Genomic DNA, 27,268 nt, shown 5'->3' with positions numbered 1-27,268 from the left:
ACACAGCCAGGACAGCTGACCCCAACTGGCCAAAGCGGTATTCCTTACCATGGGACGTCATGCTGGCTATATAAACTGGGGGAAGAAGGAAGATGGGGACATCCAGCATTATGGCGTTTGTCTTCCCGAGTCACTGTTCTGTGTGCTAGAGCCCCGCTGTCCCGGGGATGGCCGAGCCCTGCCTGCCCGTGGGGAGTGGGGAACGAATCCCTGGGTTTGCTTTGCTTTGCTTGCGTGCGCGGCTTTTGCTTTGCCTATTACATTGTTCTTATCTCAGCCCTTGAGTTTTACGTTCCTTCCCGATCCTCCTGCCCATCCCTCTGCGTGAGGGGCAGCAAGCGAGTGGCTGCGTGGGGCTGGGTTGCTGGTCAGGGCTAAACCATGACTATAACTAATGCCACTTTTGGGGCAAGTTACACAAGATGTCCACCATATGAGATGTCAGAAGGAGAACTCCCTCCTCCTTGAGTTAGTCCCTCTTGAACTTTTATTTTTCTTTCAGATTAGAAGATATCTCAACAAGGACCTACTTTTGACAAATTTAATGTAACTCATGTTGACATCCTCTCTTGTTGCTGTCAAACAGCCTTTTGTGAAACTGAATTAAGGCTTTATAGGGAATTGAATAGCTTCCTGTGAAGAAGAGAGAGAAGGAATCTCCCAGTATTTGATAAATGTGACAGAATACACACTGGGTTCTGTGTGTAATCAGGCTTTCATCTGTATCCTCATAAGAGCTGAAAAAAATTTTCTTTTTACATAGATTTTTTAAGGTAGGTTCTGAACTGGCGTATTCTTTTTGTGATCAGAAAAGAATTGTTACTTTAAATGTCTGTGAGACAAGTCTCTAGTGACACTTTCAAAAGATTTTCTGTGACGCAGCCTGCTTCTAAACGTGTTTCATAAGACTACGGATGAATTGCTGCTGCTGCATAGGAACACGGCGTTTCATTTTTTAAGTGTCTTGTTGCGTGTGAGCATTCAGATTGAACACACTTCTATGTGCTGTAAAAGTAAATGCATCAGGACAAAAAGGTCTGTTGAAAAAAAATTTATAATACACTGAGCAGCAATTTCTTTTATCAGAGGTCAGAGATCCTGAAGTTGCCGTGTCTGTGGAGGAGAGGTTGGTTCCCTTTTAAAATAGCATCCACTGCAAAAGCTATCGGTAGAGGCAGGTCTGCAGGAAAGCAGAGCTGTGTGTTAGGAGGCACTAGCAGAGGCCAGCTACAGGATGGGGCTCCGCAAAGTGGTGCTGTAGCCAGTGCTAGTCAGGATTGGGTTTGTGCACAGAGCTCCGTAGGGCAGGTTGCTCTGAGCCTTGCTCAGACTCCAAATCAATCAATTGGACCATAAAATTCCCTCAGAAGACAAACAGAGAGCAAAAATAATTGGGAGAAATTATAAAGGGCACCAAATAGGTCAAAAAAACCTTGTGTTTGTCTTGCCTGGCTGTGTGTAATACACGTTGTAACTATTTGTTTGGATCTGTGGCTCAGATCAATGTAGAAATAGTGTCCCATCATGCTGGCTTCTCCTTGTCATCCCTGTGTAAGCAATCTTCTGCAAAAATAACCTAGTCATATTTCTGGATGGTTTGGGTTTAGGAATTGCTGAGTTCGTGGCAAGAATTTGAAGGCAGTATTGGGTATGAGAGGCAAATGGAAGGACATTTTCCAGCTTTGTGTCAGAGCAGTAGTGCTTCCACATGTTTATAGATAAATTCTGAATTTTTCCCACTGTGTAGCAGACAAAATACCAACTGTGAAATGAAAGACACTCAGTAAAAGTTAATTGCCATTGAGCCGTTCATTCAAAATAATGCCTTCCTTTCAGTGGAAATGAGTGTCTGGTACCTTGCAAAATACCATCAGTGTGCTCACTTTAAACATGTAGCATTACAGTTTTCCTTTTCAAAAATCCATAAAACTGGTTCAGAGAATTGGTGCCAACCTGTGTTCTGTTTTCTTGAAATTTTTTTCTGGATTCAGGACAGTTGTAGACCAACTTTTATTTCTGAGGTTGGCCAAAGTCTAGGAGAGCTGATGGGTTTTGCAAAAGCTTAATAGTGATTATTTGAAACATTTTGACCCCATTCTGACGTAACTGAAATAGGAGAGGTTACTCGGTAAGGTTAATTCTGAATGACAGCATGATCAGGTTTTGCATTCATAAGACTTATTTTTATTATGGCTATGACTGTTTAATGCCGAGCGAATATAGTGTACTGCAGAACTCAACAGATCCTTCCTCTGAGATTTCTAGGATCTCTGGAGCTTTGGAAAATATTTTCTAATGTAGAAGAAGGTATTCTGTGAGGAAGTGGAAAATAATGTAATTTTATTTTTTTTTAAGGGAAACAAAAATTACGACCCTTTTTCCAACTGTGTTTTGTTTTCTTTAATTCAGAAATGTGTATTTTTCTTTGAAAAGGTGCGAATCGGAAGATGGTGACTTTAACAAATTGTGTGTGTGATGTTTAGCAGCAATCACTATTGGTATCTGAGGAAAACAAACGAGTGGTATAAAAGACTAAATGTAGGCATCTAACTTGGCAAATGCTTGGGAGACATGCTATTTATACACAATTTTCCTGTTTCCTCTATGACAATATACCTGGCTAATAAACCCTATGTTGAGATTCTGCTGTAGCCTTTGTCAGAGATTACTTTTAATTTAATCCCAATACAAACTTCTTTTTCAGGTTCTCACAATGTCTAAATTCCTGTATTCATGTATTTTGGCATTAGCCTAAATATACCTGGCAATGTAAAACATGCATATAAATGACTGTTTATATCTGGTTTAATGTTTATAGATACGAATAATTTCACTTTTGGTTCACTTGTATTCTTTGAATGTACAAATACTGCACAAGGAGGGAGTTTCCTTGTGATTTTAAATAGTATTAAGTTCCCTCTTCAAAATAAAATTAATATTGAAGTAAGAATCTGGGCCACTAACACCTTGATAGAAAAGAGATTCTATTTTAGACTGGTAAATCTACTCTATTTTTGTCGTCTTCTGTGCCTGTTGAGCGAATACACACTCGGAATTCATACAGACAATCTTTGAAATTAGTGACTCGGTGATACTCAAAGAAACAATTATTTATTTTGCTGTTCCATTTTTCTTAGTAAATGTATGTTTGATTTCTCACTTAAATTATTTGTCCTCAGCTCCAGAGCTGTAATAACTTCTCGTAAAGTGTGAACTACTGGTAAGATGCAGAGAGCTCTTAAAAAAGCTGTGAAGGTATTTTTTACTTACGGCAATGCTTTTATGTTAGAAATCAAAATCTCAGCTGACACCTTTTCCACCCCCACCCCTGAGAGACTCATCTGAAAGGAGTATGACCATTTCCAAGAGAGGTGCATGGCCACTTCCAGCTGCCGGGTTAGCAGACATAGGGCAGACTGGATGAGAGTTTGGAAGGGCTTGTTCTTAGTTTAGGTGGAGGCTGGGGCAGAATGGAGTTAAGCACAGCCTGAGCCTCTGCTTTGTCCTAAGGTAAAGAATGGAAAAGCTGATGGTCACATTCATATTGTCACTGCCTGATTTTTATGAGAAGTCTTTAACCAATAAAAAAATAAGGGGGAAGGAAATAAGCTTTAGGAAGAAAGGTATTTGTGACATCTGTTAGTTTCAAGAAATAAGAAAAACAGCTGCTTCAGAAAATTGAACGTGACAGTCTCTGAATTTATCCTTAGTATTATCAGAAAGAGCAGTAAAGGATCAGTGTCACAGTTTTTCCATGGTGGTTCTTTCATTAGTTTTTGCATTCACTTTTTTTGCTACTAACTTTAAGACTAATGATGGACTAGATCTACCAGATCCTTGCCACATTTCTAGGCTTCTTATTTTGGTATTTCTTCCAGCCTTCAAGCAAGTCTTCGTTCTTACCTGGTCTCCATTCACTCTCTTTCCTTACCACCCTGTGTTTCAGAACACATCCCTGGTTGTATACTTCTTTTCTCCATGTTTTGCTTCTCATTTTTGTGTTCCTTAACAATATATTGAGACCTTGGGTAAAAATCTAAATTTCAATTCAATATTTTAATGAGCATTAGTGCAGTAATTTTCTTTCAGTTTTAAATTATAGACCTGCTTTAGTAGTGTGTAATGTCTTCACAAAAATATGTTTATATTCTGTCACTGCAAATGTTGACTTGCAGTAGCAGTTATGAATAATAATTCCATTGTCTACTGAGAAGCAAATGATGGAAGTTGTTCGTAGCAACATCTACTTTTTGCTTTTTAGTTTACATTGACTTTTTCTGTAAAAGGTAGTGTATGTATCCATTTGTCACCCCAACCCATATTTAGAACAAGCAGAAAAAGGAGGAAAATAGTGTTGCATGCAATCTACAGTTTGTGCTAACCTGTGAAGGAAAACAGTATTGTGCATCATCTGCAGTTTGTGTTAACCTTTATTATTAAGCTAGCAATTTAGATAGTCTGTCTTCTACTCATAATGATGGTCCTTGTTACAGGCAGATGCAACGGAAGCCAGAAGCACCCGCAGTCACTTATGCAACATATCGAGGTTCTGCAAGGATCAGGCAGCTACTGAAGAATCAAACAGAAATGGCTGAAAAAGGAGAAGAAAGTGCTGAGAACAGAAATGCTCCAATGATCAAAGAAAATGGAGAAATCCAAGCAACTGTCTCTGCAAAATCAGGACACTTAATAAAAGAAAACAGGGAAGATGAGGGTAAAGATCATGAAGATGATACCGTAGTAAATACTTCTGCAGTTAAGATGGGAAGGAAGAAGTCTGGTAAAGCTCAGCACTGCTTAGGTAGCAGTAAACATGAAATAACTGCAAAGGCCACAACTTCATCTACTGAATCGTGTTCTGAGATAAATTTAAAACATACGCCTGCTTTAGGCGCAGCAAAAGTTAAAAGGACATATTCGCTAGATTCATTATTATCACCTAGCAGTAGAAACGGTGAGATCCTAACCAATTCCACTTCCCGGATTACCAGTTCCCTTAAAATGAGCTCTGCAAACGATTTGGTTGGAAAAGAAGACAGGCTGCTGAGAGAGACAGAAGCGCTGTTTCAGACAGACCAAAATGGCACTGCTAACTTTGATAAAGAAAACGATTGTAGTAAAACAGCTAATATGGAGTCCACAAAAGAAATGCAGGGTGATTGTTTACATTCACCCAAATCAAAAAGTAAGGCAGTTAATGAAGAGCTACTGGTGAGTAAGGGAGAATTTTGTTGTAGTCATCAAACAGATAGTCACTCAGAGCTATTGAATGGCCAGATACTTCATCCCAGTACCACTGCGTTCCAGCTGCTAGGAGATCAGCATATAGGTAGTGCAAATAAAGATAGTGATCCAAGAAAAAGTGATACACAGAAAATTGTGGCTGCTGTAGAAAGACAGCAAGATCCACAGAGCTCTGTTGCTACTGTTCTTTTACCTTTTAATGAACAAATACCCACTTCACTTAGCATGGAGTCCAGAGGAGAATGCATAGCCACAGGTAATCCAGCTACTTCAGTGTCATCTACTAAAAACAATGAAGATATGGTCAAGGACAAGGGGACTTGTAGTGAAGAACTAAGTCAGTTAGGGAAACCAGTGCATGTACGAAATGATCACCAATTGATCACTGCGGAGAGTTCCAAGAACACTGCCACACAGCAGACTGGTTTACCTTGTCTAGAAACTGATGGTGTGGAAACAATGAAGGTTTTATCAGAGGCTGCAGTGGAAAACCTTGCCAGTGTTTCATCCTGCATACAAGGGTGTGGAAGTGTGATGCCTAACTTCAGTGAGCTGGCAGCGCCTCTGTCTTGTGAGTCTTCTTTTGAAATTGGAGGCTGTTGCTTACCTTCTGTTAAACTTAGTTGCAAGTTCAAAACTAAAACTATAGGGGAAAGAGAAGTCAGTTTAAAAGATGTACGAGAGATGCTTTCTTGTCCTGATCTTGACTATGAGAAGAGCGAATCCTTTGAGCCTGTAGAGGTGAACCTCTCAGAAAACTCTATGCATGTCCACGACCATGGTCCTGTTTCCCTTGAAACTGTTGAAGACGTTCATGCCAAAGCACTAGTTATACTCACAGAAGACAGCACAGTAAAGCCTGCATCTTGCCCTTTAGTCACTGTTGACAGGACAGACAACGGTACTCCTGCTGCTTCTAAAATTGACAAGACTGGTATGACGGCGGTTGCTCTTGTTCCTTCTGAGTGTAAAGATGACATCTCTGAACTTTCCTCTTACATTTCTAAGTCACAGGAAAAAAATCTGGAGGTTTCTCATTCTGCCTTGAGATCTGGAGGAAGACCTTTGACCAACCATTCTGGTTTTGTCTTTGAAAAAGACGTTGATGTAGACATCATTTCTGAATCTCCACCTGTTTCTGAGGATAGGTGTATTAATTTTTCTTTGAAGAAGGAAAACAGTAATAAGCCTAGGATACCACCCACAGTACTTGATGTTTCAACTGACCACCAAGCAAAAATGCCTTCTCTTGCCACGAACTCTGAAAGTGGCCAGATTGCTAGATGGTCTGCTGCTTCTGAACAGCACAGCTTTATTTTTCCAGGTGCTGAGTGTAGGAGAATAATCTCTGAGGACAGAATGACCAAGGTGCCACTTTGCTCAGGAGACCTGAGAGCTTTGGTCCCAGGTGGTTCTCTGGAACCTGAGCTCACTCCAGTTTTGCTTGATGGCTCTGCTGCTGGAGTAGATGTGGGGGGTGTTTGCATCCCCAGGCCCACTTCACCTACTCTGGGATCCAGAGAAGCCTCCAACCTTTCCGTTTCTGCCTTGGAAATGTTAGGCATTGCTCAGGGGAACCGCAATTCTTACAGTCGAAGAGCTAGTGGTGGGGCAGAGGAGGCTTCCTCCACACAGCAGGCTGACAGTAGTGTCTTGGCGGAGGCAATGCCATCACCCGGCTGTCCTGTGAAGTCTTTGGAAATGGCAGACAAGTCAGCTTGTTCCGAGAGCACGTGCAAAAATGCTGTGGGACGGGTGATGCTGGGTAACAATGCTTCTGCCATCTCAGAAGTCCCTTCTGTAGTGGATGATCAAACACCCGCTGCACTTACGGAGTCAAATGAGCTCTGTTCTGAGGAAGTATGGGAAGGTAACAATGTGAAGGGACAAGAACGTGCTGAATTCCAAGATGCTGTTTTGTTTAAAAAAGCTGAGGAAATAGTGGGCTCAGTTTTACACTTGGCTATAGAAGAAATAATAGCAAAGCAAGCCAATGGTGTCTGCCAGCTTTCTGGGAGCAAGGATAGTTTAGTAAATACAGATACTCTAAATGATCAGAAAGCTGAAACTGTACAGCTGGAAGCGGAAGAAATCCAGTCAGCTGTGCAGTCATTAAGACATTTTAATGAGAGCAGTGGAAAAGGCTCATCTTCATTTACAGGAAATGAAACGGTGGATACAAATAATCAAGATGAAAAGATAATATCTTACATCCCTGATAAAACTGATCTGCATAATGCACTAGCACTGAAAGCAAAAGAAACAATTGATGAAGTTGTTAACTCAGCCAAACAAAACCTGATATCCAATCAGTGGCAAGGCAGTGAGAATAAAAGGCCGCCTGAAAAGGTTGATCCTAAACCAAAGGCTGAAACACCAAAGATTTTAAACCTGGATGTGAAGTTACCTGCCAAGTCACAGGAACCAACAGGGAAGAAGGAAACTCAGGATGTAACTGTAAACTGTGAAAAGGCAGATTGCTCAGGTCCTCCTTTGCTTCCAAGTAGTGTGGAAAATGGCATAGATGGCCTCCAAAGAGGTGAAAAGATACCAAATAATGTATTCACTTGCCAAACAAATGGATTTCTGCCCACTGGCAGTTCATCAAGGTCAGAATTGGAACTCATGACACCAGCAAAAGAGAGACAGAATAGAAAAGTTTGTGAACATCTGGCTGCAGTAGAGGTGTGTGGCAAAGCTGAGGTATCGGTGACTAATGGGAAATCTGATAGATCTTTACATTTAATACATAGAGATGCTACCGTGACTGAAGCGATGCTTCTGTCGTTGCAGTTAAAGGACTCGTGCAATAATGCAAATATGCCAGACTGCACATTGCTGCCAGCTGTGAATGTTAATTTGTTATCTTTTACGCCTGATGAAGAATGTATTGGCATGCAGAATGAATCCAAAGACAAAAGCAGTCCTCGGGGGTCCCTGGAAAGCAGTGCAGAGGACGGTCCATATGAAGACTGCGGAAGAGAGGCTGCAGCACAAATAAAAGCAACCTTAGAAGATCCAAAGGCAGTGGACAGTAAAGAGGAACTAGCAAAAGGGGCAAGTGAGGTAGCAGAGGTTAATACGGGATTAAATGCACAATTCGTTGTACCTGAATTGTCTGTTACTGGAGAGGACAGTGAAAGAGAGAACTGCTTCAACACAGACCGTGCTCAAAGTAATGAGAATCTGAAGCTGATACAAATGAAGGATCAAGACAGCAAGAGAAATGATCAGCTTGAAGAAAATGGTCTGGACTGCAGTGACGACGTGAAGGAACCAACAGATCTTTTGGCCTCTTCTCCACTAATTGAACAGTGGGAAAACAGTTCTTTTACTATCATTTATGAAGGTGCCCTTCAAACTGAGAACAAATCTGTCCCGACTGATGATATGCAAACTGATTCACTTTCTTCTTCTGATTTGCCTTCAGATAATATAGATCATCTAATGTGTGAAACAGTGAAGAATAAATGTGAGCCAGCCTGTCTTTATGGGAAGGATAACAAGTTGAACGAAGCAACCGACAGCCGTAGCACAGAATCATTTCTGAGTGTGGAGGCCAGGCGCTATAGAGTATATCCTTTCTCTTTGTCTCCAATATACGAAGATGACAGCTCCCAAGAAGACTTACTTTCCACAGATGTGTCACCAGAAGGCCATCCTAGTGGAATATCTAAAGATAACACTGACCATGCTTCTGTGCTCTCCCTTCTCCAGTCAGTTTCTGAGCGCTTACAGTTTACTACTCGGTTCAGTAAAGAGGAGGAGGGAGTAGAGGAAGAGGAGGAAGAGTCATCGTCATATGAAGAAAATATGCTTGATGCTGAGAAAGAAGACAATTGTCTTTCCAGTCAGTGGAGAGGGAGTTTAGAAACCACGTTTCCATCAAATGACCAAAATAGATCTTTGTTTCCTGAACAGTCACCCTTTCTTTCTAAAGGACAACTTGACTCTAAGGAACAACCAGAACTGTTTCCAGATGCAGCTTCCCCCAGTGAAACACCTTGTAAGGCAGTTTCACAGAAAGCTGATGCTGCTCCGAAGCATCCTCCTACAAGTGTGTACTACCAGTATTTGAAATCTGCCAGCAATTGCCCCTCTGAGAAGGGGACCAGGTTTGGAAGCATTCTCCAGGATATGTTGCAGCCAAAGATTCATTGGTCTCAAGACAACACTATGCCAAAACTGGGAGAACTGTCAGCGGTAAGATGTCATGTCACATTAATATTAATAAAGTAATTAGCCCAGATTTGAAATTGCTGTCTCCCTATTCTCCTTCCTCCCTTTTTAAGGTTAATTCTTCTACCATAAAGAAAAGTAATTAGGCTGTTTAAGATCATAATTTAAAAAGTAAGAAGTCTTCTGATAAAATGCTTTTGAAAACACGGTATTCTTGGTTCACCACACAGACGAAAGTGATTTAATTGTAAAAGAGATGTGAAGAGAAAATATGATAGTAAAATATGCATTATAGCAAATCTGTGTAATAGCAAAACACAGACTTGTCCGTGTTAAGGACATTCCAACCTGAAGATGATGGAATTGCCTTTTGTGTGAAAAATGTTCTTTAATTTCTTCCACTTTGGAGATTAGTAGAGCTGTATTGTCCAAAAAATACAAATACCTGCTTACTGGGCTACTTGATTATTTCATACAGAGTCTTCTACAAACTGTAGCTCAGCTAGCAAGTAAGTAATATAGCTGCTTCCATAGATAAGTATTTCTTTTAGTTTATTTCAAGCAATGGCTAATGAGGATATGGAAAGAATTTTCCCAGTATTTAGAAACTGAAAATGCCACACAGCCCACTGTGAACTGAAGAAGAAAGTCCTACCATGATGTTGGAAATATTTCAGTCTGTGTTAGAGGTCTCTCTTGGTTTTGACACTGTTAAGAAAGGCAGTTTATTGTTTGGTTGGAATGGTTAATACATTTGCAGAGGTTACCAATTCCATAATAGTTCTTCCTTTCTGGCACTTGCTGCTTTCTACCGATAGTTTCATTCTATTAAACTATTTGCACCAACTCTGAACGACAACGAAACAAATCCTGGCTGTTTCTGCTAGCAACGGTTGCATACAATTTATAGGAATAGTGGACGCAGAATAATCTGCCTATGCTTTGTGCTGCTGTTGTAGATGTTAATAGTAGTCTTCCATGTCCTTTTAATTTCAGAACCTCATTGACAGGGCAAGTCTCAAATATAATCCAAGACCGGGAAAGGTAAGAAGAATTTGTGTCACATAGAATCAATATGATACATGGAATAATTTGTTAGACCAAAATTTGTGAATGGAAAGCATTTGGGATAGTTAGTCTAGTTCTCTGTATTTTAATGGTGCATATGCTTGCACATGCTAATAATGACACTGTATTATTAAAAGTCTTGCCACCAGTAATTCTACTGTATTTCTGTGAACAACTGCTTTTGTAGTTCAGTAAAATTTTTCATAAAAGAAAATATGTAGCATATCAATTGAATGGGCACAAAGTGAAATAGATTTCATTCCAAGCAAAAAATAACAGTCTATACAATATGAAGTGGGCCCTCATTCATATGCATTGTATGTTGTTTCAGATTATTATTTATGATATTTATGGCAACAAAAGTAAACAAGAAGTTCATTCTGATGTGCTAGATGCCACATCCTGGATCTTTCCCATTGGATCATTACTTAGGATAATTAGAGGATGGTAAGAAATCCAGGTCGTAATTAAATAGTCTTTCCAAAAGACTGTATATGTGTTTCTCTGGTGTTTTCGTTTCTTTTTATTTATGACACATGTCTGTTCTGCAAGTGTCTTTTTCTTTCTTTATAATTAGACTGGTACCAATGAAAAAAAGCATGAAACGAGGCTTCAAATGCTGCAGTACAAAAAAAAAAAAAAAGTTTCCCTTGGGAACTAGCTTCAAACGGAAAGTTTCTAATAGAACCACAAGTAAGCTTAGATTTCTTGCTTGAAGTGTTGAGACAGTACGGCCATAATCATCAGTGGAAGCATGTGTATGCCAAAGAAAATGTTTCTTTTTACAGTTCAGTTTCATTATATAGTAACTGTTGCAAAAGGACCATAAAATGAACAATCTCAGCTGCTGTTTGTAATGTAGCATTTGGAAGAATGTGGATGCAGAAGGATATACAATTACCTTTAAGGTAGATTTTGCTAGTGTTTTCTTCAGGCTTGCTTCAGGAAGCTGGGGCTGGGACCACATCAGTTGTTGCATCAGAATTTAATTGGTGGTGCTTACAGTGAACATGTCTGGCTGTCAGCCATAGTGACAATGCATTGTCACATTTATGCAGTTTTGAGGCAGCCTTGTTTGGTTTTTGCATACGTTTCTTTCATGTTCTAAGAAATACTGAATGCCATCATTAGTATGTATGTTTTTAATGCCTTGCATAGTATCTGCCTGAACAGGACATGTTTTGATGTGACAATTAATATATTTGCTCTGGTAAAATAAGGCTGCTTATTTACATGGTATTTTGTAGTATTTTTATACAGGTTATATTTTAAGTTATGTTAGGCTATGTCCTGGAGGAGAACTGTGTATTTTACATTTAAAGCACAGAAATAAAAGCCCCATATTTATCTAAAATCAATGTGACTCCTGAGGGGCAGCGTAAGAAAGGTGTGATATTTGGCTTGATAAGATGATCTCAGTTACTGAGCTTTACAGCAGAGGTGTATACGGACAGTCTTACCTAACTGCAACAACTCAGTTGATGATATCATTACAGTTGGATTTTTTATGAGAAACCAAAGTTCCAGGGTCGGAAACATGTACTGGAAGAAGGAGAGGCGGTGCTGGATTACCTTTGGGATTTTCCAGGCATGAAGCATCATCGAAGAAACCTTACAGTTGGTTCGATCAAACATGTAACAAAGGTATAGACTTTGTTAATAATATACTCACATACATAATGAATTTCTGTTGGCAGTAGCGGTGTATTACTGGCAGTGGAAAATGTGTGTATGCTCTGTTTCTGACTTCATTCAAATTTGCCGTGAATTATGTTTTTCACCTTCAAGATAAATTCCAGAGCTTTTGCTGTGCTAGATTTGCCTTTCTTCCTAAAGATGATGGATTATCTTTCTTTGACACCAACTTTATGTGACATTTAATAACGACTCTCCCCACCTTTTAGATGTTTACCTGTCCAGTTAATTGAGATTAAATGGAATCAATCCATATTTTTCGAAGTAGTGTTCACCTAAAGCTTCAACTATCTACTGTGTCTGTATGGCTTCTGTTTCAGAAGTTAGTAGCTGGGTTTCCGATCCCGTTTGTACAGCACAGCTTCCAAAAATTACTGTCACTCTTTCTACAGTGTTGTCCCATCTGTAGGGCCTCCACAAGTGGTACACCTACAGCATCTGGCTCTGTGTACAGCCAGAAGTTTAAAAGGCCTTTTGTTGAAAAGATGGGAATCAAATGCTGAAAACTAAATGTAATGCCTCTATTGTTATTCAGTGCATGAGGAATATATTTACCAGATCTTGTGATTTAGGAAGACTTAGTGTTCTTATTGTTTAGCGTAACATTCCAGTTATTCACAGGGCAATGGCCCTTTACTGCAAGTGAATTACCATTTGTATCGCAATGTGGAAGTTTTTCTGAAAAAAGATGTGTCTCTGTTCTCCACTGGTATAGTGGTCATCTTAAAATTGATAACCTTTTTGCCGTCAACATGGGGGCATAATGCCGTAACAATTAGAAATACTTTTTCATTCTCTTAAAGCTTTAACAATAAATAGATAAATTCAAAAGAGGCTGGCTGAGGGCATGAGTAACGAAGTTAACATTTATTTGAGCTAAACAAAAGCATTTGACCAATATGGAATATTGCTCAATAATGTGGAAGGCAGCTAAACAATTAATGAAATACCACAAAAACATGTGGAACTATGGTCTGAAGCCAAGGGAAGCTGGGTGTGTCTTGGGTATCAAAGAAAACCCTTGGATCGGAAGGACACTGTGGTTAGCTTCGTCGTGCTTGATAAAAATCTTTGTAATAGAGCTAAGTAGGTTCGAGCGTTGTTCTTCTTCCCGTGTGGGGTTCAGTTGTGTGGAACACAGATGGAAAGCTTTGTTACAGTACACTAGTTCAGTAATCAACACTGTTTCTTGTGTAACTTAAACCTCTAGCAGGTATGGTTGGTTGGGAGGGCTTCTGCTGTTTCAGCCCGTAGGGCTGTGTGGAGCTAGCGTGGGTGTGGGACTCGCTAAGCTGGGTTTTGTCCTCTAAACCTTGATTTGCGAAAGCATCCCCCTCTTTTTTTTAGGTTGTACTTCAGCTGCTGTGGAACTACTTTTAGAAGATTGTCAAAGCAGCACCTTATTTATTTTTTGTGAAAAATACACGCATTGTTTTTAATTGACAAGTGGCTGTTTCTTTTTCAGGCAGCTCATGTGATCTGCAGGATCACACACGTGTTTTACTGCCGTACTCTCTTTTTGTAGGCTGGGTGGCTCAGTGGTTCTCTCCTGCCTAGTTTGGTCATACTGGCTGTGTGTCCAGGCTGTCTGGCTTGTCTTCCGATCCTTCAAGTGGCTTTTTATGGTGCTTCTTTAATGGCTGCTCAGATGCCTTCAGTTAGCAGACTTGAAAATTGGCTAAATCTTTTAGAAGAAAATAGCTTGCCAAGAAGAGAAAAGCAGATGTTTACTAAAGAAACTGTAGGAGGTACATTTAATATTATTTTTATTTTTTACTGGCAGATGTTAGTTTGCTGAGAAAAACAGTCTGCCAGTAGCTTCATGCTCTGATTTGGCTTCAAGCCTCCACAGCAAGCAAAGATTCTGTTAGCTCTGTGGTTAGCTTGTGGCTTGACTTACTGGGGATGCGCATTAGATGTATGCATATGTGTTTAATTTGAAGGAACTTAGGAGGGGGGAGAAAAATATCCCAAAGGAAAAGATCACGCCATTAGTCAAATGAAGTCCTACTTGAGGTAATGTGGCGTCTGAACTCCGCTGAAGCAAGTCAGCGTGAGCCCGGGCTGGTGAAATCTGCCTGCACGCACGGGTTCAGTGCCGCTCCTGCTGTACAGTCTGTTTAGCCAATTCAGTTCTCTGGCCTACTGCAAGTGTATATATTGATCGTATGGAATTGGAGGGCTTTTTCTATCTGTTTCTGGAACCTCAAAGAGGGTGCTAAATATTACTTTCTCAAAATTAAGAGCTGAGAAGGGTTGCTGATATTTCCATTCTGCAGTAATCTTGTAAACCACTATTTTGCAAGATGGCAGGAGATCTGAAACGGCAGTTTATAATCACTGTCTGCAAGGTGGCTGAGCAGGGAATAACTGAATTCCTTGTGGACTGTCCTTAAGCAAAGCTCTTTGTGATTGGGAATGTTCACGGTATGACACAAAGGGTGTGTTTCTTTTGTTTGTGTGGTTTGCTAGGTGAAAAGTTATTAATTCAAGCATGGACTACATTGTCAGATGCCACAGGGAGACACCCAGCAGCTTCAGATTGTCTCATGTGCTAGTCGGTATTTACAAAACAGCAGTCATTAATTTCCTTAGTATTATTTTATTTTGCTACCAGCCCTGTTGAGTTCTGTAGTTTGGTTTGGTGGAGAAGTGCGAGAGTGGTACAGAGCAGGAGAAAGAATTATGAATGGGTAAAAAAGGCTGGAGGACCAACAGAGAGTAAGATTTAAAGTAAAAAACGCTGTGGAAGCTGACATATCCTAAGGACAAACTGTGTATCAAAAGTAAGATGCGTGTCTAGACTGTATTAAAAAGGAATCGTGCGAATACCAGAACTAATTAGGCCTGGTTTTCAATAGACTCTTCTCTCATCATTGTTCTGGCATTTAGCTTAAGAAGCCAGACTTCAGTCATTCTTTGTCCTGTTGTTGAGATAAAAGGCTACCTCATTTAAATAAGCTACTTTAGATCGGTTCAGTCACCACAGCTTACAAGTCCAAGGAGAAGACCTAACAGTGCTGAAATCATTTAGCCCTGTTGGGGCTGCAGCCCTGAAGCTGGAAAGAAGGGTAAATGGCTAAAGCCGCCTGGAGGGGGTTGAAGGCTCTAGGTCTCTTACTTCTGGTGGAGCTCTTGGTTGGACTAGAAAAATGGCAGAGATGCTATGGAAGAGTAATATTTCATGCTGAGGTCTTGAGGGTCATCCTAACCCTCTTCGGAAGAAGCCTTAACCTTTCTGCTGAGGGCTGTGTTACTGTTTGGGAAGTGTCTGTTCTGTGCGAGCTAGCACAAGTATTCCCTGTCCTTTTGGAAACATCTCTGCTCCCAAAAGACGGCGAGGGAAGCACAGGCACTCCAGGATGGCAGCGTGGAGGCAGCAGGAGCGTACCGCAGAGCGAAGGAAAACAGAGCGGGGTGCCTGGAGGCTGCGACCTACCTGAGCATTTGCTGGTTGTGCATTATCATTGGAAATGAACACAGCTACCTAATCTGTTTGCTGGGCTTTATATTCTGTTTTTGCATGATGTGTCAGTAGGATAATGCCCATGACCTGAGTTTTGGCTGGTTGTGATGGGGGTGGCAGAGCCAGGGGAGGTACAGGGAGGAAACTTCCCAGTTTTGGATCTGGCCTGAAACGCTGTGGTAAATAGTTTTGCATGGTAATAGTTTTGCATTGTGGGTATCTTATTTCAAAATCTTGACGCCTTGCAAATGAAAGGGCTTTGGACTGAAGGATCTAGTTCTCAACCTGAATGCTATTGTATCTGTGTGGTTTTCATTTTGTTTCTAAAGATGGTGGCTTCATTAGGAATGTCAAAGAAACCTGAAAGTAATGATTCCTATTAAATATGCGGAGGCGAATATGAACGTGTTAGGGCAAATATTTACCAAGCCAAAGTTTACAACCTTAAATTACACGAATTGATGGCATAGTACTGGAGTGTACATCTGCAAATACATGGTTTTCACCTCATGCAGTAATACTAAATTTTACTATTTTCAGCAGTCTGTGAATTAGTATATGTAAATTAGTATTTAAGTCAAAAGGTATACTGTGACTTCAAAAAAATGAGCTTAGAAAATACAATGTACTTCTTGCTCAAACATGTTATTACCTTTAAAAATAGATACTTGAATTGCTTTTGATGAAGACCTCAGTTTACTGTGTGATGATTTATGAGAGGACTTTGTGGACTTAATCTATTACACACACAAATACCATCACAATGGGTAGATTTATTTTTTTTTTATGACTGTCAAAATCTGGCTGGAGAGAAATGGTGATAAACAGGAGAGATGTTATTATGAGTTCTTTACCTACCCTTTGGAGAACTACTACATTCTTCATCTCTTGAGGTGGAGCCTGCCTTGTGAGCTTCAGAGGCAGGAGAGCAGACTTGAAAAGAAAACATAGACTGACTTTTTCCAATCTTCAAATGAAAAAAAAACAACAACAAAAGCCTCCTACTGAATTAAAATTAAACATACTCAGTCTCCTGTACTGTCTGAGGCCGCAGGCAAAGATACTTTATTTTGCCACTTGTCTAGTCTTGTAGGTACTTTGTTTTAGAATTTATCTGAAACCATTAAGAGTAGCATCATTATTTGTGGAATTCTTACAGGTGCAGCTTCTGATTTTCAGTATCAAGTTTTATTGTTGAATTCACAGATTTCAGCCTTATCACGTATCAGATATTATTAGAAAAAACTATGAACTTCAAATACTTTAATAAGATGCACAGACATGTGAAAACTATGAGGAGGTTTTTGTGGTAATTTTTTTTATAAAAAATGTGTCTAGCAATACACTTAAAATTGAGGAATGGTGTTCCTTAGCGCTTTGCCATAAAGTAACATTGTACTAAAAGTCTTTTTTCCTAGTTATTCTGGTTTCACTCTTCTGAAAATAAAAATTCTGGTGTTGCAGTTTTTGTTCCAAAAACAAATGGCGCATTGTTTGCAAGGTATGATACAGAGGAAACACGATTGTGCATGAGGGAGAGTTGGCAAAAGTAAACTGTTACTTCAGGTTTCATGAGGAAATCGAAATAATACCCTGAAGTCCATCTATTGTAATTGCCACGTTTATTGCTGACAGTGAAATAACTCCTGAAAGAGCTTTACTTGCCAAGAGGAGGTGTGTTCCTCGGTGGGATGTTACTCCATCATTTGAAAGCTACACTCAAAACCTATGTGTAAAAGGAGAGCATGCAGGTGTTGTTGTGAGATGAGGTGCTGTGACTTTTAAGACCTTTCGTGCCCTGTTGCTGGGTTTCTCTGCAAGCTGTTGTGGTTTTGCCCTTCGGGTCTGGCAGAAGCTACAGGCCAGGCCGTATGGTATCTCTGTCCTGATACGAACCTGCCTGCGTCCTCAACAAATCCAGTAACCAGGTGCTTCCCGAGGGCATCCTCAGGGACGGCTTCTTATCCCTCTTATCTAGTGCATATGCAAGGGGCATCTTCCTCCAGCCACGTTTAGAACTTTCCAGGGTCCCTGTATGCTGTCCAAGCCCTTTGTCCTAATGCAGATGGGTCCGTGGGCCAGGAGGGGATAAGGGGAAGGGTGCTGTGAAGTTGTCACTGAGAACTGGAGGTTTCCAGCAACAGCTGAGCAAACTGGGAGCAGGTGAGCCACCTTTCGCTGTAGCAGGAAGGCTGTTCTGTAACGTGCCGCTGGAGCAGCACCCTATGGAAGATCCTCATTGATTCACGATGTGTTTGAACGCTGGGGGAGAAAGTATTGGCCATGCGTTTTATAGAAATATTATGACACGAGGGTGGTTCAATAAAATCCCTGCAAATTCTAGAGAGGATCATGTGTTCAACAAGTTGTTCTCCAGCATGGTGTTACCTATCAGTAGAAAACTTTCAGTAAGGTAACAGGGGTTGTTGCTTTGTAGTAACAGGAAACTTACTAAAATGTCTACTTAACAAAACAAATACTTTATAGCACTGATCTTTTTCTTTTTTTTGTCTAAAACGTGGTAGATGTATTTAGCGCGACAGAAAATTGAACTCGTATGGCTTGAAACCATAGTCAGATGCATTACAGAACCTAACTGTCACTGAGGGAGGGAGATGGGGATGTAGCAAACGCTTCCAGAAAGTTTTGGTTATGCTTGCATCATATGTATCTGTGTGTGTTACGGAAGCACTGTTTTTCAAAACAAAAAAGTCGGTAGTATTGTAGGCATGGTTTGTCCATCAGTAAATACTGTCAGATCCTTGACTTGGAGAGTATTTAAACTGAGCTTTTTAAAAGTAGCTTAACAGGCGTAAACGCATAGTTCTTCTTTGAAAATTAGTGGGAGCTGGAAATTTACTTCCCTTAGCCTTTCTAAAAGTTCCAGTCTTCATTTGAAGAAAAAAAAAACAAACAAACAAACAAAAAAAAAAAACCACCCCATAATAACAACCAAACAAACTAAAACCCTCCCATCATATGAAGCCTGGAGTTAGATTAGAAGAGTCGGAAGACAGGGGAAAAAAGAAGGAAACCTTCCTGGCCCTTCCCCCACGGCAAGGGGCCGGGCTCTGGAAGCACGGATAAACCTTACTTACCCTTTGATTTGTTTCCACAGGGCTGCGGCGTTCCAGAGGCAGAATTCTGCCCGGCAGCTGGCAGTACGGAGGGACTCCCTATCTGCATACAGAGTGCAGTTGCCAATTTAGAAGAACTGGATGTTGAGAAAAACCCTTATATAAGAGTCAAATCAGGAGTGTGAGTACTGAACCTTTTTTAATAGCATTTTGCCAGCAGGTAGAGGAGTAACGTCATGGGATGGAAGTCAGTCAGCAACAGAAATAATATTGGGGAGGTGGGGGGAGCGCTACAAATCGGGTAACATACACTAGATATTCCAAACTATACATTTCTGCGTTGTGGTATGTAGGCTCCTCGCAATGGAACCAAATTTTTGAAGGCATTTTTCCTCTAGTTACTGGCAGAAGTCTTTTATAACACTATCTTTTAGTAGCTTTATAAATAGATTAAGCAGCTCAGCTATAATTAGCTTTTAGTTCATTGGAGAATAGATGACGTCTCCTTAGTCCTCCACCCTGCTGTAACACTATGGCTGAATACCAGAAAATAAATATTGCATCATCCAAGCATTTCTCAAGCTACAGCCGTATCCTGACTTTCTGGAGAGAGGTGATGCGATATGATACAGGCCCCTTGGTAGCCCAGCATTTCGTGCATTGAGCAGAATAGTCTGTTTCCTGGGTAAGTGGCCAGCACTTCGCAGTTCCTAAAGTTTGGGAGTTCTGTGCCTCTTCTTATAAATCATTGCAGAGTGACATTAGCTGTTGTGTTACAAGAGTCTTGAGTCTGCCTTTCCACATGAGCCGAGCCTTCCTTCCCACAATCTCACAGTACATCTCTGAAGCTTGAGGTGGTGCAGGAATTAAAAACAGAGTCTTCTCTTTATTTTGATAGAATTTATTATAGCTTTTAACTGCTTATGGTCGGTCTGTGTAGTTTTAAGAAAATAATTTTTCATATGGCTCAGTGCATCTTCCTTCTTCCCTTATTTGGTCTGCTAACCCCGTGTCCCACTGTTTCATTCAGCTTTTTGATTTAAAACAGTCTGAAGGAGTCTTACCATATTTAATCTTCATGTCAATACTATGATAGCCTGCTTTACAAAGAAGTCTTGTAAATCATCACTATTTTAATAACTGAAAAAACAAAGTAGGATTGATATTAGAAGCCTTTTAATTCCTAAGGTGACAATCTGAGGTAAAATTTGATGTGTCTCATCCTCAGTACTAATGATGCTTTTGTGTATTCATAGCGTAACAAAGTCACTTCTTAAAGTAAGTGAACAAACTGGTAATTATCTTCTCTTTCATTTATGTTTAGCTTGGACTGAGAAAAAGTGAGATCATCTTGGTATTGATGTTGCCAGTACATTTAAATATAGCTTTGTTTTGGTGTGCTGGCAGTATCTAAAACACATCATCTAGCTCTTCTGAGTACAAAAAGGAAAATAAGTTTAATAAGATGTTTGTATTTGGTAATCTATCTAATCAGATCAATAAATCCTGTGTCCCTGTTGTTATAGATGGCTTGCTTACTCAGACTTTAATTACAAAGGAGAGATGAAGGTTTTGGAGGAATGCGATTCACCATCTGGAATTCCTTCAGCAGATGTAAAATCTCTGCGTCCCTTAAAAATGGTGAGGACTTCACAATTTCCTGATAAGCTCTGTGTCTTCCTTTTTATGTTGTTGCTTCCCAGAGAGTTTTGACCTAAATATGATTTAGGTTAAACCTTATCTATGTAACATCTCACGCCATCGTGTATTTGCAGTGTTGTAATGGCACAGCAGTCACCTTGGCTTGCTGGGCTTCTGATTCACCAGGACATCTTCCTGGGAAACTGCTGTTGTGGAGTGGAGATTGAATAAGCCAGAACTGAAAGGCTCTTAATTGTATTGTAGCCAACACCAATTCATTAACTAAAAAAGCTCTTCAGAAGTTGTTGATTTTCTTTTCTTAATGGTACAGCTAGAATCTACCAGGGGTGGAAGATCAGGTGAGGAGTTTATTACCCAGGTAGGACTCCTGTGACCACACGTTGCACAAAAACCTTGGGAGGTGCAGCTGATTTTTGTTTTGCTAGACAGCACGTAGATCTAAATACGAAAGAGTTGTGGGTGTAACACATAACTGTACTGTATACATAGCAAACCTCAGAAAGAGAGTTTAAAAGTCACAAAGGAATAAGATGTAACAGCTGTCTTTAGTCGCTCATGGGAAGTAGGTGTCTTATTTCCTCACGGAACGTTATTCACTAACATTTTCAGAGAAAGTGCATTTGTTGCATTTGCTCTTCGACCATAGATATGAATATGTCAGCCTCTATTTTCTCTCTCTTCTGGTGTTCATAGTTTCTTAGTGTTCCACCATCTGTGTTTAAGAAACTTGAAATACATACAACAAAGATCTAAAAGTTAATTTTAAAAATAGGTCAATATCAATTAGCTTGAAAACACATAGTAAATATTTGCTTTTACTAATAAACAGTGAAGGAATATTTTTAAATTGCTTGCACTCCTACAGGCTTGTCAACGCACTGATTTGTTCATAGGTCAGGATTATAGTGTCCCTGGCCTTCAGGAATTATCAGAGCATTTAAACTAGCATTTTATTTGGCCAACACTGAAAATGGTGAATATAATTACAAAGACTTCATGCTCCAATAGTACTACGAAATATATGTCAAAGCTTTAAGTTTTATATAAATACTTTTTTTTTTTCCCCCCTCTTTACTTTTTTTAGGGTGGACTAAAAGTACAAATGCCAATGAATGTCAAGGTAAGCACTGAGGACATTGGAAATAAAATATGAGCACATTGGAAATATAAAACCTTTGTTTAAGCTGTTGTGGTTTTTTTGTTGGATGTGTGATGTTCGATGAAGTATTCAGTGTTTGCTGATGAATAAGTATTCACTAATGCTGTCAAATCCAGACTTTCTTACTAGTGTTTCGTGAGATGTAAAAGTAGTAGTAGTTTGTTTCTTACACATTAGGAGAATGTGAATTTCCTATAGAAGAATTGTAAAGCTTTTACAAAATAAAATGAGTTTTCCTGACTGACACATCAGTCACCATAATGGAAAAGGATGAGAAGAGATGTTCCTATTTAACATACAGAGTTTAAAAAAAGGGAGGGGAGGAAGAGGGCAGGAATAGGACTGTTCCTTCCTATACCTGATCCCGTTGCAAGAGTCGTGAGTGAGGCCATGACCTTTCTGTGATTTGAGGAGCAGAAAGCTAATCCAGTTATTGTTCCTTTTCCCTCCTTTTTCTAGTTCTTCACAAAAATACTAATGTTTTAGGTAACTTTTAATTATCCAAATACATGCAAGACTCAGGCATTTTTCTAATCAATACCACAATAAATATTAATGCTATTAATGGCTGATCTGTGTGATTTGGCAGATGAGGAAACAGAAGGGACTGTTAACTGCAGTCACTGAAATAACTTCAGCAAAGTCAGAGAAGGACTTTGTGACTACTTTTGAAGGATTAAGCTCGGTGTGTCTAGCTGTGACCAGGTAGGATTCACTGCAGGCTAGTATGCACTGCCCAGGCACAGGATTACAGAATAAATCACAGTCGTATAGCTGCAGAGTGCATTTATGTATATAGAACTGTGTGAATAAGTATTTTTCTGTGGAAACGTCTGCAAATAGCCTGACAAGGGCACTTGAGTCAGAAGGGCTGAGGGAATGCAACACTGAATTTTCTTCATAGTGATGGCTTGTTGGAGGGGGAAGAAGGATGTCTTCCACGTACTGGAGCAGTACACCCCCCCAGCCTTCAAGTTACTGTTCAGGGCATTCTTAAGGCATTGTTTAACATCATGTCCTCTAGATAATAATATATGAGAAAACCCACTTTGGAGGATGGTCCAAGGAGTTTTCGGAGAACATCAGTTCTGTCCCAGCTGTGTTTGGTGGTGAAGAGGAGTTTCAGGAAATTGGATCAATACGTGTAATTGGTGGAGTGTAAGTATATTTCACTTTTATATTTATTTACTTTAAAATAGGAAATCATAACTAAATGCTGAGAAGTACTGACTAAGGGGGGGTTAGAACCTCTCGCTGGTAAGATGTTTTGAAAAGTAAGGAATATATATTTCTTTTGTCAGTTGTCAGCCTTGGATAAAACCACCTCTCCATGTGGCTTATCTAGGGAACATAGGAAGATAAAACTAAATGTGTGAGAGGTGTGAAGTCAGTGTTTACCATTTGTATGCCAATAAACTAGGCCACTTTGTTCCTTAATGACAGCATTTACACAGAGCTTTAATTTATATTGCTTTTTATACTTCTGATAGTCTCTAATTAATTTATGGAAATGACCTTGGGTAGGTGTGGTCAGTCTTCAATTGGACATTATAATGCCTCTGAAATCTATAAACTGTTTTATTGTTTTAATGGTTTTCCTTTGCAACCCTGCTGCGTGGTAGCTAGCATTAAGAACCTACTCATTTTCCTTCACTGGGGCCTCAGATCGATTCTGTGTTGCCCTGCCTCGCTCTCTCCGTCGTACACAGGCACGAGAAGGGCTGTGTGACGCAGCCCTTAGGTCACCTGCTCGCGAGGTAGGCTCAGCGCCAGCTATTTTAGGTAGCTACCAACCCCACCATGCATTGTTCTTTCAACCTCTCCCAAGACTCAACAGGACAGGACTGTTTGAAAGCACGCAGGATGTTTGCTTCGGCCAAGGAGCTTAGCAATAAAATTGTTTTCAGAAATTCTTATTTTTTTTCTTCCATGATTTCAATGTTAATACTTCAGTATAAAGATTCAATCATACGCATCCTTTCAGGCTGTTGTCGGAATCTTACAAGCACTAAATTACAAATAAACTTAATTGTGAATACTCTAAAATAATCTATTCATAAATACATTATGTATTTACTATCGGGGAAGCCTCAAATTATTAAAAATCATCCTTCTGTCTGTTGTGGCGGCTTTTATATTTAATACTGCGGTAACTTAAAACAGCTGAATTAATGTAAACCAAATGGTAGAAAGAGTAAGGCTATCCCTGCCTGCCAAATTTCAGTGCTGACAGAATTTGTACAGTAGTTCTAAAACTTAGAAGGAAGCTTTGATGAAAGAAATGCTTACAAGAAAGAAGGAGGGGGAAGCACTTTTTCAAATTAAGCTCCATTAGAGCTTTCAAAGTTGATGTGGAAATACCTTCTTTTAATTGAGCCTTCTTTGTTCAAAATAAAAAAAAAAAAATGAAAAAAAAAAAGTTAAAAACTCTTATTCCCTTAGTGCTAAAATGTATTCCATATGCAATATTTTATATATATTCAGTTCACTTGTTTACTCGTATATATGTGGTTTTAGATGAGAGCAGGAAACAATATAAGCAGGTTAAAGTCTGTTCTGCTGAAATCCCATTGTTTTGTCACCTGCTCCAGCAAGGGTAGAATCTCATCACTTATTAATACACTGAAGACATCTACTGCTTGGTGTTTTTTTCATTAACATTTGGTGGGTTATGGTGTTTTGGCTGGTGTACTGGCCTCTCTAGTGCTGGATGTTGGTGTTGGGAACGTGGCTGACCCAGAGAAGGTGTGCGGGGAAGTGTTACGCAAAGAAACTGTTGTTGGAGAAGGAATCGCATGGAGTATTGATCCACGAAGAACACTTTGTGGATGACTGTTGTGATTTCAAACAAGCGTTGCCTTGTTTGTTAGCAGAGTCTGTGGTACTCATTGTAGGGTTCTTAGGATGTTCTCTTCCCCTTTTATTTGTTAGGGAAAATCAGGCGTGCAGTCATTTTGCTTTTAGTTACTTCTCTTTCTTTTGTTGTGTGGTTGCTGTAGATGGGTTGCCTATGATAAAGAACGCTACAAAGGCCATCAGTACTTGCTGGAGGAGGGAGATTATGAAGACAGACACTCGTGGGGGGGAACTGACAGTGTCCTCCTGTCTTTCCGGTTCCTTCAGGCTGTAAGTACTTTTATGAATTTCACACCAATTATGCACAGCTCTAGGCATAAAGAGGAGGGTTATTCTTTCTATATGGTACAGCTGTCTTGGGTTTAGTCGTTCCATCTTTTGCCCGAGTTCATTCTGATTCTTTTCCTACTTGCTGAAATTTAGACTGCACTGTATATACATGGTAAAGCAAAAGCAGGCTCTAAAGAGCCTTTGTAAAGTTCATACAAAGAATGTGTCTTGCAGAATTCCTTGTCTACCTGCCAGATTTTTCAAATATCTCACTTCTGCACTTCAAGCTATTTGAATCTCTAGAACAGAATTTTCTTAAAAGTTTAACCATGAGGAAGTGTACAGTGTAGTTCTTTATTAAAATAAAAATAGCTTTTCAGCACAGCAGCTGTTGCAAGCCTTAAAACAGCATTACCCTCTGTCTCTGTGATTTTTGTGCCAGAAAATTTTGGCAGCAAAAATAATCATGGTGAAAAAATCCCTGCTACTAAAGTGTTTAGTGGGGGCACAGATGAAATAATAATAAAAACTGTATCAAGAGTCCAGTATTGGAAGCCAAGTTAGACTTTTCAGTGCTGGGGAAACATGGGATTAGAACTTCATCAATTCCTTTGCTTTGGCATTTTTTTGTTTGTTGGGGGTTTGAGGATTTTTTTGTTATAATAGGAACTCTGTGAGCTTTAAATACAGCTGCAGAGAGTGACTCCTTTTGAGAATTAGATTGTTCACTCTGAGATTGCTCAATCATATATACTCGGTTTACTCATCTCCTCATGTGAGGAGGTGTGATATTCCTGAGCCAGGAATTTTGCGAAGTTTGAGGGTAGGCATTTAGAGCAAACTGACTGTCTCAACAGTCATTACTTAAAGGGAAAAACATAAAGTTAATGTGAACCCAGAAAGGCCATGCTTAAATTCACGGTTTGCAGTTTTGGTTTTTATAAAAGGTACCTAGAAGAATCTATATTTATAATCAGAATCTATCATATAACTGAAAGATAGAAGAATAAACTGAATTAAAGGAAAATGTCCTTCTCTAATTTATTTCCAGGTTTCTGAGAAAAACAGGCTGTTTTTTGAACGTGTGGAATTCGGCTGAATTATTGACTATATCTTAGTTTTTCTTTCTTTTCAGGCTGTATGTAGGATACTTGAGTAACTTAAATTGATCTTTTTAGATCTTCTTCTTGTCAAAGGACACAATTACAAGCTTAAAATTGTGCATGTGCCTAGCAGGGTTGACCTTCCACATATATGCATGTATTTAATTTGACTCGTGCCAGGAACAGTCATTAACATTTTAAAAACACGTATCATTTGCACTCATATACCGACATCGATCATGCAAATTGGCATATAAATACCGATGTATGTAATAAAAGCGTAAGTAATGCTTTTTCTCAAATTGTAGCATAACTAAAGGCAATTAGCTTAGTTGCCGATAAAATGACTCATGGCACTGGCATTTTGTTGTTCGGCTTGACCAGCAGATTGACTGCCTCGCTGATGTGCAGTACGTAGGTCAGCGTTCAGGCTTGCCATATGCTCCCTTCATGACTTTGTATGCGATACTCAAGGTCAGGTATTTAATAACATTTTAGTACCAAACTCATGTTTTCAAAAGGGCCTGGGCAAAAATCCAAAACTAGTTCTGTGTGCTGCAGGCCCCTTGTGAGCACAGTAGGTCTTCTCGGTCATCTCAGAAATTCTGTCAGAAGTAGCGTGGTAACGGTTGCGATGGTGTCTGACTCAGCAGGGCTGTTCCTGGATATCAGATCTTTATTGCTCTTCCCTAGAAATTCTGTTTTAATCGGGTGAATTCAAGAGTCTCTGCAGAAGATGAAGGATTTTGTGACATGTAGCCGCGTTGCATTATTCATGATCAGCTTAGGGAGTGGGGCTGGGCATTGACGCTGCTCTTCATATGCACTCGCTGATGTGGTCTCATGTAGGGGCCAATCCAGCTAGAGTATTTTTGTTTGTTTCTTTTTTTGTTTCTTTTTTTTCTTTTTTTTTTTGGCTTGGGCATGACACCAGACGACCTTGACTGTGTTGGCTTTAAGGCCAGCCCAGACCTGGAAACAACTTAGCCTGGCTCACGCAGCTGAAGCTAATGAGCCTTGTGTACCTGAGTCAGCTCCAGGCAGAGCTGGATCAAGTGTCTTTATGCCATGCTCCCAGAGCAGGGAGTGTGGTACAGGAGCACGTAAATGGCTTTGCAGAGAGCCAGGCTGGGTACAGCGTGCTTCATTAGCCTGTGTCAGTCCCAGCTCTGTCGACGCGGCTTAGTACTATGCAAAGCTATTCAGATGTTCCTGCGCCACGACGCTCAGTGTGACAGGTTCCACCAGAGCTTATTAGCGCTAGGAAAATCCAGCACGTGTTTCTGTACACATACGAGTGACTGCAGTTCGGCTGAGGCATGAATTTAATTTTCTGACAAATTGGAAGGTTAGATGGCACGCAGAAGAGGGATTGTTTCAAGTCACCCTTCCCCACCCACTGGTGAAGGTGCATACGCATGTAGGCATGCTGCAAGAGTTTTCAGTCTTAAATAAATTCTGCTGCAAACACTCACAAGCTCTAATGTGG

General features: G+C 40.0%; 1 protein-coding gene across 1 annotated transcript in view; it reads left to right on the top strand.

Moving 5' to 3' along the window:
• The window catches only part of CRYBG3 (crystallin beta-gamma domain containing 3), a 94,602-nt gene that overhangs the window by 37,783 nt on the left and 29,551 nt on the right, over positions 1 to 27,268 (top strand). Inside the window, exons 4-12 of the mRNA XM_056329771.1 lie at positions 4,494 to 9,447; positions 10,420 to 10,467; positions 10,823 to 10,938; positions 11,988 to 12,135; positions 18,771 to 18,910; positions 20,256 to 20,370; positions 21,476 to 21,511; positions 22,575 to 22,708; positions 24,550 to 24,676. Coding sequence (XP_056185746.1) covers positions 4,494 to 9,447; positions 10,420 to 10,467; positions 10,823 to 10,938; positions 11,988 to 12,135; positions 18,771 to 18,910; positions 20,256 to 20,370; positions 21,476 to 21,511; positions 22,575 to 22,708; positions 24,550 to 24,676 — 5,818 coding nt within the window. The remainder of the gene's footprint in view (positions 1 to 4,493; positions 9,448 to 10,419; positions 10,468 to 10,822; positions 10,939 to 11,987; positions 12,136 to 18,770; positions 18,911 to 20,255; positions 20,371 to 21,475; positions 21,512 to 22,574; positions 22,709 to 24,549; positions 24,677 to 27,268) is intronic.

Source organism: Falco biarmicus, chromosome 2 (assembly GCF_023638135.1).
Source record: "Falco biarmicus isolate bFalBia1 chromosome 2, bFalBia1.pri, whole genome shotgun sequence".
In the NCBI taxonomy this organism is placed as follows: domain Eukaryota; kingdom Metazoa; phylum Chordata; class Aves; order Falconiformes; family Falconidae; genus Falco; species Falco biarmicus.
This window is presented reverse-complemented; position numbering and strand designations above follow the sequence as displayed.